We start from the raw sequence: 15,337 nt of genomic DNA on the forward strand, positions 1-15,337 counted from the left end.
TTTCAAAAATCTTACAATCCATTTTTGTTGTGATAAGTTTGTACCCCGACAAATTTTAATCATCAGATTTTCTAAGAAACATAGGGCTAGATCATCATTATGCTTAAATAAAATTTAATGTAAAAGATTCAGAAATATTATATAAATTTTTTCACATCACTTAACCCTTCATCAATTATGAACAGTAAACAATGTAATTCATATAGATGTATAAAAAGAGTTATTGTACAATTATTATAAAATAGAATAACATATACAAATTTTGAAAATTATAGAAGTAAATATTATAAAATGAACAATTAATACTCTTTAACAAGAATACAATAAGATCTAAGTTATTAATACTATTTTGACTAATCTAAGTAAGTATATAATCAAGTCAGAATCTATGTAGGGTTGCTGTAGGCAAATTGGGCAAAACAATGGTAATGTATATGGGCAATATGAAAGGACAAAATCAGGCAAAAATATATTAAAATAATCCACGGTAAAATGGCTAACAACCAGATAGTTGGGTCAAGGGCCAGTTTCTAAAAATAAAATTCCCTGCATTATGATTGGTCAAGAAGATGAGTTCACCAGAAAATAAAAACAATGTCAACGTCCATTTAGCTAAAAGAATTACTGACGTCATCTCCTCTCTTCCAAATTTTCAGATGTCAGATGAAATTTAGCTTTACTTGCTATGACCTTTTCCCTTTGACATATCAACAAGCAGTAAGCCCAGCACCACAAAGAATGTAACAATGAGACACAAACAACACAAGCATTTAACAAGAATTAACAGACTTAATTTGATTTTAAAATACTATGCTGCCTCTTATGTCTAAGGCAAATTGCATAACAAATAAGTGATATCACAAACACTCAGACGCATAAAATTAGTTAGAAGAAATTCTGTATATGGACGAGCACAGATATTTGTGCACAAGGGACATCAGCAAACATGAACATGAGCAGTTCACATAATTTTGAGAATGGTTATTAAGGCAATACGAGCCAAACTTCTGTTTATTACAACCTACACTGTCTAAAAATAAGTAAACTGCTTGTATTTAAGATTTCAATTGCTCCATGATATCCACTAATATATCTTTCCTAAAGTATACTAAAGCCAACAATATAATAAACATACATAATCCCTGATAAAATTTTGGCAGGCTTGCATTAGTTGATTTACAGCCTTGAAATAGTGTGAAAAATTTCCTTTATACTCAAATTTAACTCTTCCAATCATTTGATAATAGTCATGATTAGAAAAGTTTAAATGAGATTAAGGGGTGATAGGTCTCACACTGCTTCCAATGTCGTGAATTTATTTGTTGTAGACTATTTTGTCGTGATTTTTAATTATGACATCCACGATCGATGGATCCGCTAGAGTAGAAATATCACCCAGGTCATCGGAGGAACTCGCTGCTACTTTCCGTAAAATCCTTCTCATTATTTTACCAGATCGAGTTTTAGGTAAACCAGGTGTGAACTGCAATAGATAATGAATATCTGTATAATTATGAGGTCAAAATATTATGGTTTTATCTTCCATACTTATGAATAATGATTCTGATATGAAAAATGTGATTGTCTTTAGGTCCAAATATAAATTTAATGAGTGAACTAACCTGAATCATGTCCGGCTGAGCATAAGAAGCCAGTCTTTTTTTCGTCATCTGTCGTAATTCTGATATTATATTTTCCCTACTCTCTGACACACCATCTTTTAATATAACATAGGCATAGATTCCTGGAAATACATCACAAATTAATACATAATGAGGTATAAAATAATGAAAGCATACTGTGAATTCATATATTTTTGGAATAGAAATAATGATCTAATTTGCATACTGTTTACACAAGAGCTTACTTAAAACACCTTGTTTTTTATAGCCCCCAGTTTACTCATTAATTAGCAAAAAAGTAAAATACAAAAATACACAGGTAAGTGTTTAATGTATTTAATTTAGTATATCATACCTTCTCCTTTGATATCATGTGGAAATCCAACAACAGCTGATTCTGCTACGGCATGATGGTCGTCCTGAATAGATAGCAGACAATGAGATAATTCTACATTATTTATGTCACATGGTGATTTCATTCAAAGATTTCTATACTGAATTATAATCCAACAAGTTTTCTACCCAAGGTCCAACCAATCAAAGCATGTCATGTAGAACCTGTTTCTTGATAAAATAAGGAATTGCAGTATACGCATTCGCATTCTCAGTGAGGATGACAACTGAAAAAGAATCTTGGAACAACGAATGGTTCAATACATACCAAGACATCTTCTATTTCTCCAGTTCCCAGTCTGTGACCACTGACATTCAATACATCATCCATACGCCCTGTAATCTGATAATAACCTCCAGGATGACGAACAGCACCATCTCCAGTATAGTAATAACCTGAATAATATATATATATTATGGTTCAAACTTCATAGATTCTTTCTTATACCTCTTATACCCATTATCCTCTTGTTAATTATTATACAACCCTCTCTACCAGCTTGTCCTAGGTCAAACCTCTATAGGTAGGACCTTGTCATCAACCACTACATGGAAGATTACCTGATATTTGATGCTATTTGACAATGCAAATGTTGTTTTTATATATCACAGTTGACCACAGAATTAATAGTGGACAGATGACAAAGAAACAGTTTGAAGTATAATTAAAGTAGGCCACCTACCAGCGAAAGGTTGATAATAAGTTTCCACATATCGTTGATGATCACCATAAATAGTTTGAGCCATTCCTGGCCAAGGTCGTTTGATACATAATGATCCTGATGCATTGTCTTCTTCTATTACTTGGCCCTATAATTGATAATACATTCGCTAAGGGGCAGAATAAACTAGGTATTACATTACTTGGTCCAAGAGATAAATGACTTTAAAGTCTTAGAGCACATAAACGTGACACACTTAAACCGCTTTGAACCGATCTCAAATTATTCTAACTAAACCACTTTTCAAATAGATTTCAACCTGATTTAACAGAATGTATGTTGGATTGTCATCTTTGGTGCATGATTTGAACTTTTGCTAAATTTTTTCGAAATTTCCATTGCCCCTTTATATTCTGCCTTACATCATGTTCAACATCAATCCACTAATAAATGACATTCATTCTCATACTATAAATACACATTGTCAAATTAATACCCAAATTAAAGATGATCATCTACCTAATGATACTCTATACTTACAGCACTGTCCAATAAAACTGGGTCGATGCCAAAAAACGGTCTCATTGGCATTGCAGGATAAATTGGGGCATCAGGATTAGAGGGTCTGGGAGCTATACAAATACCTCCAGTTTCTACAAAATAATTAAACTGAGAAATTATTTCTTATTTTGGGCTGATAACGTCATGGAACAGATTCATATTGTTGGGGTGGTAGATGTGTGGATTCCAAAGTTCTTCCGTTTTTCTACTCTGATTTCTATTAATATCTAATATATTATTGGATTGAGACTTTAAAAAAAGTTATCAACTCACCCGTCTGCCACCAAGTATCAATAACATCACATCTTTTTTCTCCTATTACATCACGATACCATTCAAACGCTTCGTGATTCAACGGTTCACCAACTTAAAAATAGTTAATAAAAATAACTAATATCACAAACCATTTATCTAGCATACAAATAAAAGAAAATAATATAGTGTAACAAAGAAAATATGGATCATGAATTTGACCATTATAGGTAAGATCGGCAACAGCTGTCCTGATGAGAACTTTATGTCCAAAGCAAATGTAAACAGTTCAGATAAGCTCTAAGTAAAATACCTACCACAGCCTAATTTTCTAAGCGAAGATCGGTTGTATTTAGTAACCCAGGAGTCACCTCCCTTCAGTAATAAACGTAATGCTGTTGGTGCGATGTATAGATGGTTTATTTTCAATCTCTCAACTGTCTCCCAATATCTTCCTAAATTTTGAAAAAAGAATCATAACTTTTCAAATAAAAATTTGGAAAAAATGTTAACACTGCCATGATTACTTGAAATGAGCATTTATCACAATTTGTCTTACAATGTGTTTGCCCCGCCAAACAGAATTAACAGTTTGAGAAAAACCAGTTGAATAATCTACAGGAACTATTTCAACCTTTGCTGGGATCAAATCCCAGACATGTGTAACACTGAACTCTACAGCTTACTTTCAATAACTATGAGGCTGCTTGATTGGTGAGTTTTGCTCATGAAATCAACCAGACTTTAATCAATACAAGTCGGAACAGGGTTCAGAACATATTTCACATGTTCCAAAAAATAGTACATGCAGACAGATTTCAAAATGGTGGAGAAAGGAATAGAAGGGAAAGTTTTCTATTTGGCATAATCTGGTTCTGTCCGATCGATTTAGACTGGAATTGGAACAGACGGAATCTGTTCATAACCCAACAATCGAGTGCATCCTTTATAATTTTTTATTTATTTTTCTACCCACCCGGATCTGGGTAAGTTGGGGTACTAGAAAATAACACGGTAGTTGCACCATTTAACAGTGGTCCATATACTACATAACTATGTCCAGTAATCCAACCTATATCAGCTAGACACCCAAATCTCTCTTCTTCTTTATAGTCAAATACATGCTGCAAATAGATTTTATATGCTGTTAGAAATATCAAAAATAGAACTTGAAGCAGGTTGTGACTCCTGAAATTCGCGCTCTGTGATCTTCAGACAGCTGTATACAGATTTTGATATAGGTGCCCATAGTTCGTGGTTAATTGATTCAAAACAGGTTTTTTTCTAGCTTTGCATGTTGGGGATACTTACAGTGCCAAAAAATACATTAAAATAAGTTTTTCTGGCATTACAACAACTGTTGATATTGAGCAGATAATGGAAATAAAGCAGTCTATATTCAACATAAAAAATCAGACAACACAATACATGTTGTTTAACAAAAATGAGCACAAATTTTCTCAACTTAGTTGTTATAAATGAATGGTGCCAAAAATAATTGACATCACAAGGGCATTTATAAGATGCATGAAACACATGTGGGACCAGGCTGGGCTATCAGGCATAAATATACATTTTTGTTACCTTAAAAGTGACAGTTTTATATATTCACAAATCAAATGAACTGTACCTTAAAAGTAACAGCAGCATAAGTGAGGTATCCACCATGAGAGTGGGTGATACCTTTAGGTTTGCCAGTACTTCCTGAGGTATATAGCATAAACAAACTTTCTAATGAATCCATCGGAACAGCTTCACTTTCACCACTACTTTCACTCATCACCTATAATACAGAATTCGATACAACCTGGAAATATCATGCCCATTCTACAGTGCTAGACAGCTGGTAGACAGGGTCCTTGTCAACTCATGAAAAATATTTTGAACAAGAGATTTGTTATGAAGTTTGATAAAGAACCAGTTGGTTGTAAGGATCCAAGATGGGCCTCTTGAACCTTTGTCACAATAACTTTTTGACCTCACCTTACCTTCATTTCAAATTCCTTCACTCTCTCACAAAATCCCAGTGTTGATTGGTTAAAAGCATAGGTCATCAGGTTAGCTCAAAAGGTTAATTTGACAAAAGGCCTGTCTTTAGATCCTTTAGAAGTGACTATATTAAAAATAAATGCTTATAAAAAACGGGTCAAAAGTTTGGTCTAATTCTAATTGGGCTGATAATATGGCTACAGATAATCTCAGGAATCATTGCCAAGAAGTCGTGCTGAGGTTCTGCTATGGCTTTGACCTTTAGTGAATTGTATCAATTGTTTGTACCTTATTTAGAGGAATATCCAGTTTATTCATGGGAACTTGTCTATCGAGTAAATCATAAACAAACACACGTTTCACACAGGATGCCTTGGCCACAGCATCATCTACTGTCTTTTTTAAATTTAATAGTTTACCTCCTCTTACATCTTCATTGGCTGTTATTACAGTCTCGGCTCTTGCTGAAATCAAACACAATTATTATTTGTAGTTACTGAATGGGAGACAAGATTGCAGAGTGATAAAGTTCTGCTTCTTGTAGTAACGAAACATTTCTTAGCTAAATCTGTTCCCAGTTTTAGAAAATAAAAACATTAAGTTAGGGTAAGGTAGGGCAAAGATTTGGTTACCCTTTCCACAAACCCATTAAAAATCTATTTATTTCGGGGTCAGACAATAGTAAGGAATTATATGAAATTGTCTAGTGAAGATCCTCTGCTTTGAATTTCGTATAAATGATTATCACTTTTTGAAATGATGTGCCAGGACTAAAAGAACTAACTCACCATCTAAGATCCTGCCAGCAAGAGCTTCAGAACTAAAACCAGCAAAGACAACACTATGTATAGCTCCTATTCTAGTACAAGCTAACATGGCTGCCACTGCTATTGGACAACATGGTAGATATATAGCCACTCTGTCTCCTCTCTTTACCCCATGGTTTTTCAGTGAGTTGGATAGTTTATTAACAAGTAGTGACAAATCCCTGTAAGGAAATCAATTATCAATCCAATAATACATATGGAAATATGAAATACCAAAAATAGGCAATGATATATTTGGGATCAATGGTGGCTCACTACAAAGATTTGTATCACTATCTGTTGGTTCAGTCTTATTAAAATTGGAAAGTTTAGTTTAATTTTAATTAAACTGTATGTTGGTTAATTCAACATGTATTTGAGATCAATATCAATAGATCACTGGCATCAGCTAGTATATAAATGTACAAGTATTCAAAATGGTGCCACCCACAAACAAAACATCTAAATCTGTATTTTAATTGGATTGAAAGTTACGAAATCAAAGTATGAGGCAAGAATAAAAAAGATCTTAAAACATACTTATAAGTTATATACTCTTCTTGACCGGGTTCATCTTTTTCCCAAATTAAGGCCACACGATTACCATATTTATCTAGGTGTCGGTCCACACAATTTACTGTTAAAATATAAAAACACAAATTAATGCCGTGTGAACTGATGCAGCTATTTGCAAGAGTTTGGGGTTTTAATTTATTCAGCATTTCATGCTATTTATATGTGTTGAACAGTCCTGGTGAGAGCTAGTTTTGAAAATTAGGGCAAATTTTCCAATATAGGCAAGGGTTAATTATCCAATAGAGGACTTTAAGCATAGTAAAGTATGGAAACTAATTTCAGTGAAGTAGAGTAAGAGGTCAACAAAGATAATATATTCTACAGTTCATAGATTTTCCTCTCATTTGACTTTGACTATCACTTCCTGATACCACATATGTTCTGATTATTATTCGTTCCATACCAGAACAGATAGTTTTGGAAATGGGTGTTAAAATTCCAAAAATGAACTTTTTTACTGACTAGGAGTGAGAAATCGGCAATCATGTAAGAAGATAATATATTATACTTTATTCTTAGACATAAAATATTGTAAACAACTGTGCCAAGCTTTATCTCAGACCTAAAACAGGTTAGGGTGACCTATATCACATTCTGTCCTACTTCTGTTTAAATCATTAAATTGAAACAGTTTTAAAACTGTGTTTTAGATACTTATTAGTTATATTTCCACTGTTAAGATTGTCAAGAGGTTTTCAAAATTGTTTATGTGTATGTGTATGTATTACTTAAAGTCAACTAAGATAACTAGCCTAGTCCCTTGTAACCATAGAGTTCAATGTTCACAGCTATTTACAGAAACATTAAAACATAAGCTGCTCACTCTTTTAAAACACCTGATGCTAGTTTTTACTTGTGATTGTAAACTCTGCAATTGGGATTGTCAGCCTGACATCCTTGTCAGAGAGTTCACATTTCGAATTGTGTTTATTATTATGGTTAGTCAGCAATCTTTCAAAGGGTTTACATAGCTAAAAATTCTTTTGTTTGTTTTTTTTTTTTGTTCATTGTGTTCACAATTTTCGAGCCTCTATTTCAGTCTAATGCTTAAGGTATCTCTGTTCATTTTATATTATTATATTCTGTGGGATGCCTCACTAAACCCCTTCTGAAAGACCTTTGTCGTTTGTGAGCAAAATGTGAACTCTAAAGGCTAAGAAAGGGAATACTTCTATAGACAGCTGGTCCCACCACCTTTATCAATAGATCTTCGCCTCTTCGCAATGAAGAAACTACCTGTATATTCATAGAATAGGAAATGGGAATAATGTAAGTAGAAGCTATATGTGTCCCAAACATTATGCTAGGAAACATATATAAATAGGGACCAATAATTTTGTCAGAGGCTAGAAGACCTTTTAGAATCAATTTATCTCTGAAATGTATAATAACATTAGTAAGAAAGTTCAGTACTCTACTAAAGAATGCAGTTCAAGGTGAAAAGATTATCAATGTTAAATGTAAGACTGAACTATAAATTTTATTTAGGGTAAGGTGAGGTCAAAGACAGGGTCAATATTAGGGAAATGGGGGCAAAATCTTTTAAGAGGCCTGACAGTGTGACTCAACAAGTCATTCATGTCATCTACATTTTCCAGGGGGAGGTAAATATTTCTTACACCTCCCCCTCCCTTTCAGCTAGGGGTCTGGCTCTAGTGAGTATACAATCTATATATTGCACTAGAGTATCAATAAATAATATAATTCTATACACTAAAATAAATACATGCGCTGATAATCAGTGATCAGTAGATTTTGCTTCATAAACAAATGATATATGATAAACAGATACAATGTTGCTGTTGACTCTTAATAAATACAGTTTATTTTATATGTATTATGATATAAAATAGACTATATTTGAAGTCAACAGCAACATTGTATCTATTTGTTGCACAAAGTGTATATAAAACAAAATTTTACCTGATGCGTTGATTTTACCATCTATAAACCATTTAATCAGACCGTTTGACAGGTCACAATCTGAGACTCGGTCGAAATCTTTACTCCATGTAAGTCTGGATCTGGCCAACTTTCCCCAGAATATATCGGGTTTCTCTAAACTGAGTTTGTACAGGTCCAAATGAGAGTTGAGTTGAGGACTTGAATCGAACTCCGGGAAACTCGTTGTGGTTATTGCAGATGCAATGTCGCTTCTCAGGCATCTTTGAATTTCACCCTCCCAATTTCCAGCCTGCAAAATTTTTCCCAATTTTGCATTTTTGCTCCAAAGATTGGACAAAATATTGTGGATTCGAACTGGCCCTGCCATCGCTGACTTCTTGCAGCTGACACTGACATGAGAGAGCGCCCTCTGTAAATAAAGAAACTAGAAGAAAAACAACAATATTTATTTGTAGTCTGTTCATGCTTTTTTAAGTGTTACCTCCTTTTAAAGGCAAGTTACTTGTGTTCTGTCTCTTATCGTTTTGAGTTTTGTAGAAAGTGTTACTTCCCCTTAACTGTAGAAGCGTTAAGTGGCAAAGCGGGCAAGGTTTTTCGGACACTTCTTGGCATCTAATAGAAATACAGGTACCTACAGACACTAAGCGCTCTCTATCCGAAGTTCTGCAGCCGCCAATGTAGAATCAACGTGTTCCTGTTTCGTTTACAAAAGTTATTTGTGTAATTCTGTGGTGAGTGTGTGCCATATTTTTGAAACATAGGGATTGTGAAGAACGACATAAAACACTTAGTTTGAGTGGTCTACATTTTCTTTCAAATTATTCAAAACAGTCCGATTTTCAAAGAGGTTTTCACCACTAGCTGTACTATGATATTGCTATTTCAAAATGAGCTGTTCCCTGTAAAACTGCGACTTTTATTTTGCAAAAAGTTACTTAATGTAGTTTTAAGTTTGCAGTGATGAAAAAGTGGGTCTTTACTATTTTCATCTGTATAATTATATATCATATTGAATAATCAATTGGACGCCCTCGAAGGGACGTAAACGAGAATAAAATTATTATTATTACTATTAGAAAAAGAACATTTTCGTTGCAACTCGTATTCAAATTGCAGTGAGTTCGTTTACTTTGCTTGTATATTTGCATATATAGGCTACCCTGTAAATTGCACCAATTGCCACTGTTTAATCTGACGTAAAGTATTTCTCACCATCAAGATAATTAGATAAACATAGTTAGCAGTGATGAAAAATTTAGTTTTAAAGTAAGAATAAATATAGTATTGTCTTTGCAGCCCATAAATAAACTCCTGTTCAATGAGATCATTTACTTTGGGCATATTAGTAGAGCCCAATTTTAGGCATTAAATAAAGAATTTTCAAATTATCCATGTAATTGCCATGATGTTTTTACATCCCTAACACGTATTGACAATATGAGACAAGACTCTTTTCGATTAACTTACCACTTTTACTACTTAGAACTAATTAAAACTAACTAGAACTTAATTAGTAGCGGTAATGTAAAACGGGCACCTGTTAGACTTGGTTCCGCGAAGCAATTGTTGACCTGACCTCTGATCCTATCCCAGAGTTCTGTATTGCAGTATAGTAGTACAGTGTAGATCAGGATTTCAAGTTGACTGTAACAGGCCGTTTTGTTCGTCTTCTGTCAACTTATCATTGTACTGTACAATTCTTTAACTCAGATCAATTCAAAATATGAAACGAAATTAGTATTTTTTTAGTGTTTTGCATTCTTTACGAAATGGATACTAAAAAAAACCAAATTTGATAATTATTACTAAACCAATTTTTACCAGATGATATTATTTGAATTTTCAAAGTGTTTTCAGCGAAAAATTGGAAATTTTTTTGTTTTTGGTTATATAAAATTTAACTCTGTAATTTTACGAAAGCCATTAATAATTTCACTTGACGTCATTCCACTGACCGTGAAGCGAGAAAGAGAAGAATAAATCGAGGTTGACAGACTGAAATTTCACTTGGCTTTGACTTAGGTGCCTTGAGTCAAATCGCGTGGCTCGCACGGCAAAATGTCGGGCACAGAAAATGCGATTAACGGTAAATTAAATATTTGTTTACAGATTGGTCTGATTCGCGAACAGGTGTCTTTTGAAGGAGAAGTGAGTTTGACTGGATTAAAGGACTTAGCCTGCGTATTTGTTGACAAAAAGGTAGGTCACATCTGCTGGTTTATTTTCATTCCTAATTCGACACTTTGAGTAACTTTGACATCATAAACACAAACAGGGAAAATCCAATTGCAAGGCGAAGTCACGGTTTAACAAATTACAATTGAAGGTTAAGAACACGCCCAGTCAAATATCACGATCGTTACCAAAAATTATTCAGAATGACTTATTATTATAATATTAATAGCTCTGTTGGATTGGTGTTTTTATTTACAAAAAATGTTCTCTAATGACATTATTAAACTTGTTTCATTAAAAAAAGAATATACACAATGAGTCCACAGTAGATGATGAATTTCTGTGCCTTTTTTAATAGAATTTGTTGATGAGTGACAAATGCCTTTTTAAAAGCAAAAAAGTTCATTCTCAGAGGTTGATAGTTAACTTTACTGTAGGGTTTTACAGATTATTAGACCTTAATTGCTGCCCTGATGCCATCCCTATTAATTAGATAGAAGCTCAGCTGGTGAATACAAATTTTAATTCCTAGCTTCAACCACCTGACACGTATGTTTAAGACCTTTAGAATTTCCATTAGAAAATTAACCTTCTTTCTTTAAATCCCAATGGAGAACTGACCTTTTTCTAATTATAAGTTTATATTTGATATTACACTTTAAAGGTCATGTTTTGGGGGTTGAATTGTGTTTTGAATATGTGTTAAAAGCCTTCAGAAGTACAAGAACTGCATGAAAATCAAATACCTTATACTAGAAATTCCACTTTCTATTCTCTAAGCATACCAGAATGTCTCTTCTTTTTATGGTGGAATCTCCAAAAAAGACGAGAAGTCATTTTGTTATCTAAACGTGGATAATTCTGGACTCACATGGAATTGAAGCTTCAAATTTTATCGAAGAGCTGTAAACACTCTTACTGATTACCTAATGAAGATTGTTGTTTCTCATATTAAAGTTGATAATATTGTAAGGAGAAAGCTAATTAAGCAATGGATTAAATACATGGATATGAAAACCTCTATTCTTGTACCAAATATGAATTTAGTTTTTACTGGCAGTCATTGATATCTGATTAAAGGCACCAAAATATCCGGTGGTAAGATCTTCTTAAAAAGTATTTGTAGTATGTGACTTGATATAAATAATCTTGTAATGTTTGCTGGAATCACAGGAACCTCGTAATAATGGAAAATTTAAGAATGGAAATTTTATACAGTTGTAAAAGCAACCTGAAAACACTAATAGCTAAAAATATCAAAGAAAGAATTTTTAAAAAAAAATAATGATGAAAAGTATTAATGTGTGAAATTTTCTTGAAACTGACATTAAACAAATCAGAATATTATTTTCTGATTCTAGTAGTATTTCTATTTGCTTGGCATGATCAGAAATATTTCCTGAAGATGGAAATTAGTTGGTGAAAAAAGGAGATATTAATTGCTAATATCAGCTGTTATTCTGGTAGAGTTCTAACAATGTCCTTTTTGAGGCTGTTTTGATTGACCCTCTATCATTTGTTGTATGAACCTTTTGAACCAGTTGCAAGATGTTGAGGTTAGTGGCACCAAGTGTGACCATGACTTGCCTCACCAGCAGTGAAGCTCTTGCCAAACCTATGCCTGGTAAATCCTTGATAAACATTTTTGAAAATATTTTGAAGCTTTAATCAAACATGACTGGCAATAACTGACAAATCAGCAACCCACCTGTAGAAAAATATATTCTTGCATTCATTAAGTTAAGCTATATTTGATATATAATAAAAATGTATATTTATAGTTAAATAAAAGAAACGAAATGGAATTTGAAAGTCCATAATTGGGTCAATGAAGGCAGGCAAAACCTGTACTGATAGGATTATAATTAGGAAATTATTTTTGAGGGCAACCCATGAACATGCTCTTTCCAGGATCTACTTTTGAGGATCTTTATTGTTTTTAGTCTGTATGCAAGAGATTCATTTTGAAATTGTCAAAACACATCAATTACTGACAATTCACTTATTCTTCTGTTAAAAATTCTATGACTTTCTAGCACTTGTAAAAGTTCATATGACCTGTGCCACACATTTTTAGTTTGAAGACAGAAATTTAATTAATTTGGCCAATACATTACAAGAAGCCACATAATTTGTTGACAAAGGTAGGGCTGACATTCAACAGTATAAAACCTACAAGTTTTAATTTAAAGTATGTTTTTGATTTAATTTGATTTTTCTGTCTTCTTAAATCAATACAATGTCTAATGAAAATGGAGTTTGAAGCTTCCTGGACCTAATATAGTCTCAGAAAGCGATTATGACAATAATCATTTGGCTAGAAGCTTACTGACTCTTACCTAGTCTCTGATCGCTATTGTTGCCATTTGCCTTCTAGCTAAAAACTTCTTGACTCTTACCTAGCCTCTGATTGTCTGTTGTTAACATCTGCAGGCTATCTAGGAACTTGCTGATGCTTATCATGCCACTGTTAACTATTGTTGACAATAGTCAACTAACTAAAAACTTGCTGAATCTTACCCAGTCTCTAATAGTTATTGTTGACAGTTGTCTTCTAGCTAGAAACTTGCTGACCCTAATGAAAAACTTACTGACTCTGTATCTATCCTCTGTTAGTTAGAATTGGTGGAGGTCAGTCAGAAACTTACTCTTTAAGGGATTGTAGTTACAGACTAATTAATATAATTGTATATAAACATAATTATTTGCGATTTGATCAGGGTATTGCCTTGTGTTTTATAGACTTACTGAGCACTAATCTTTATTGTCATGCTATCAGCTTACTGATTGGACTTTGTTTTAGCAAGGTTAGTTTACCAACACAACAATATCAAAACTGTAACAAAAACAGAATATGTATAATAATGAAAAAAAAGAATTCACCTTTAGTCAGTGTTGTGTAAAATTTAAATAAAAACATACACATTATAAAAAGAACACTGAAGTGAACTGATGCTCACTCTTCTGGAACACCTGATTTGCCTCTGCAATTGAGATGTACTGATTAAAATCTTGAAAGTCATCAATAGATGCAAATTTGTCGTGACTTCAGGGTTTTTGAACTTACTGGACCGAATTGTCAAACAAACTTTCTGGCCGACATAGTTTGAAAGGAAATGGAAGGGAAGCCAAAAGAAGAGTTGACTGACAAACGCGCTGGTTGTGGACATATAAATTTTAGCACATTAGTATTTGCGCACTTCTGATATAAGCTTAGATATTACTTGTCAATATAAAACAGTTATTGTATTCCTCTTGAAATCCAATCATGACTTTTTGTTACAAAGAAGAAAATTACCATCATTACATTAGGACTATTTTAACATAAAATGGTTTGAGCACAAAGAAACCTGATTTATATCTAATCCTTGTCAATATTGAAGATTAATTGCTGTTGGGTTACAAGGTTACAAAGGTCATGACCTGAGGGCTGTGACGATTTTCATAGTGAATAGAGCGGTATATTATTTTCTCTATCAGCAAAAGGGATTGTTCAGAGGTTTTCTAAATTTTTCATGTCTATCAACACTGTTAGCATCAATTTGCACCATTCTAATTTTCATTTAGACTTCTATGTTTGCTGCAGTTCTACTAAAACTAAGTATTTGATGACTTCACTAATCACACAATATTCATATAAAGCCCTTCGTGAGAACCCTGAATCCTCAGATTTCATTCTTAAAAGTACAACAGATTGCTAAAATTCAGCAGTGTCACTCTGGTAAAGCAAATATTTTGATGACTTTTTCCCTTAAACTGTGGTATATTTGACTGAAAGCTATTTGAAATATTTATATTCTGTTAAATTGAAAAATTGCAAGGTCAGATTTCATTTTAAAAAGTGTTACAGATGGTTGAAATTGAGCTCTGTGATCGTTTTCCTTTAAATATTGTTATTTATTTGACTGAAATCTGGCATCAAAATATAAGATATTTATAATCTGTTGAATTGAAAACATGCCTCACAACTTTAAATATTTAACACTTATTGATTTGTTGGTGTAAATTATTGTGATATGATGTATTGATGTGTATGTATTGCATTGTCATTGAAGACATATTTGTTGGGTCCATTCAAATTTCATTAGGGGCACTGCAGTGGAATTTGAGACCTGAATTTGATTACTGTACATTTGTGTGTATAGTGCATAGCTTTTGATGTTAAAAAGTCAGACATTAATAGACTGTGACAAAACATTTTGAATTTTTAACCAGACTCCCTAGTCAAAATTGACTCTAGCTTATCCAGGAAATCCACAGAAATTGAGAAAAAGGATAATGATTTCACAGTAATGGCAAGGCATAGATAACAAGAATAATATTGATATTACAGAATAATTGAAATAATTTAAACAATATCTCAACTGTCATACTTTCTCTCTCAAAATATTGACAA

The 15,337-nt window shown here is 33.1% G+C and overlaps 1 protein-coding gene across 1 annotated transcript; it reads right to left on the minus strand.

The window, feature by feature from the left end:
- Positions 1 to 1,186: 1,186 nt before the first annotated feature.
- LOTGIDRAFT_215669 (hypothetical protein) lies at positions 1,187 to 9,133 on the minus strand (the record flags this gene model as incomplete). Its single annotated transcript, XM_009056783.1, has 14 exons — positions 1,187 to 1,483; positions 1,623 to 1,744; positions 1,978 to 2,041; positions 2,284 to 2,411; positions 2,699 to 2,825; positions 3,218 to 3,330; positions 3,512 to 3,604; positions 3,808 to 3,945; positions 4,467 to 4,614; positions 5,121 to 5,273; positions 5,768 to 5,943; positions 6,268 to 6,467; positions 6,826 to 6,922; positions 8,785 to 9,133. The coding sequence occupies 14 exons, from the start codon at positions 9,131 to 9,133 to the stop codon at positions 1,316 to 1,318; spliced, it is 2,076 nt and encodes a 691-aa protein (XP_009055031.1). The 3' UTR covers positions 1,187 to 1,315.
- Positions 9,134 to 15,337: the final 6,204 nt, after the last annotated feature.

This window comes from Lottia gigantea (assembly GCF_000327385.1).
Source record: "Lottia gigantea unplaced genomic scaffold LOTGIsca_29, whole genome shotgun sequence".
Taxonomy (NCBI): domain Eukaryota; kingdom Metazoa; phylum Mollusca; class Gastropoda; family Lottiidae; genus Lottia; species Lottia gigantea.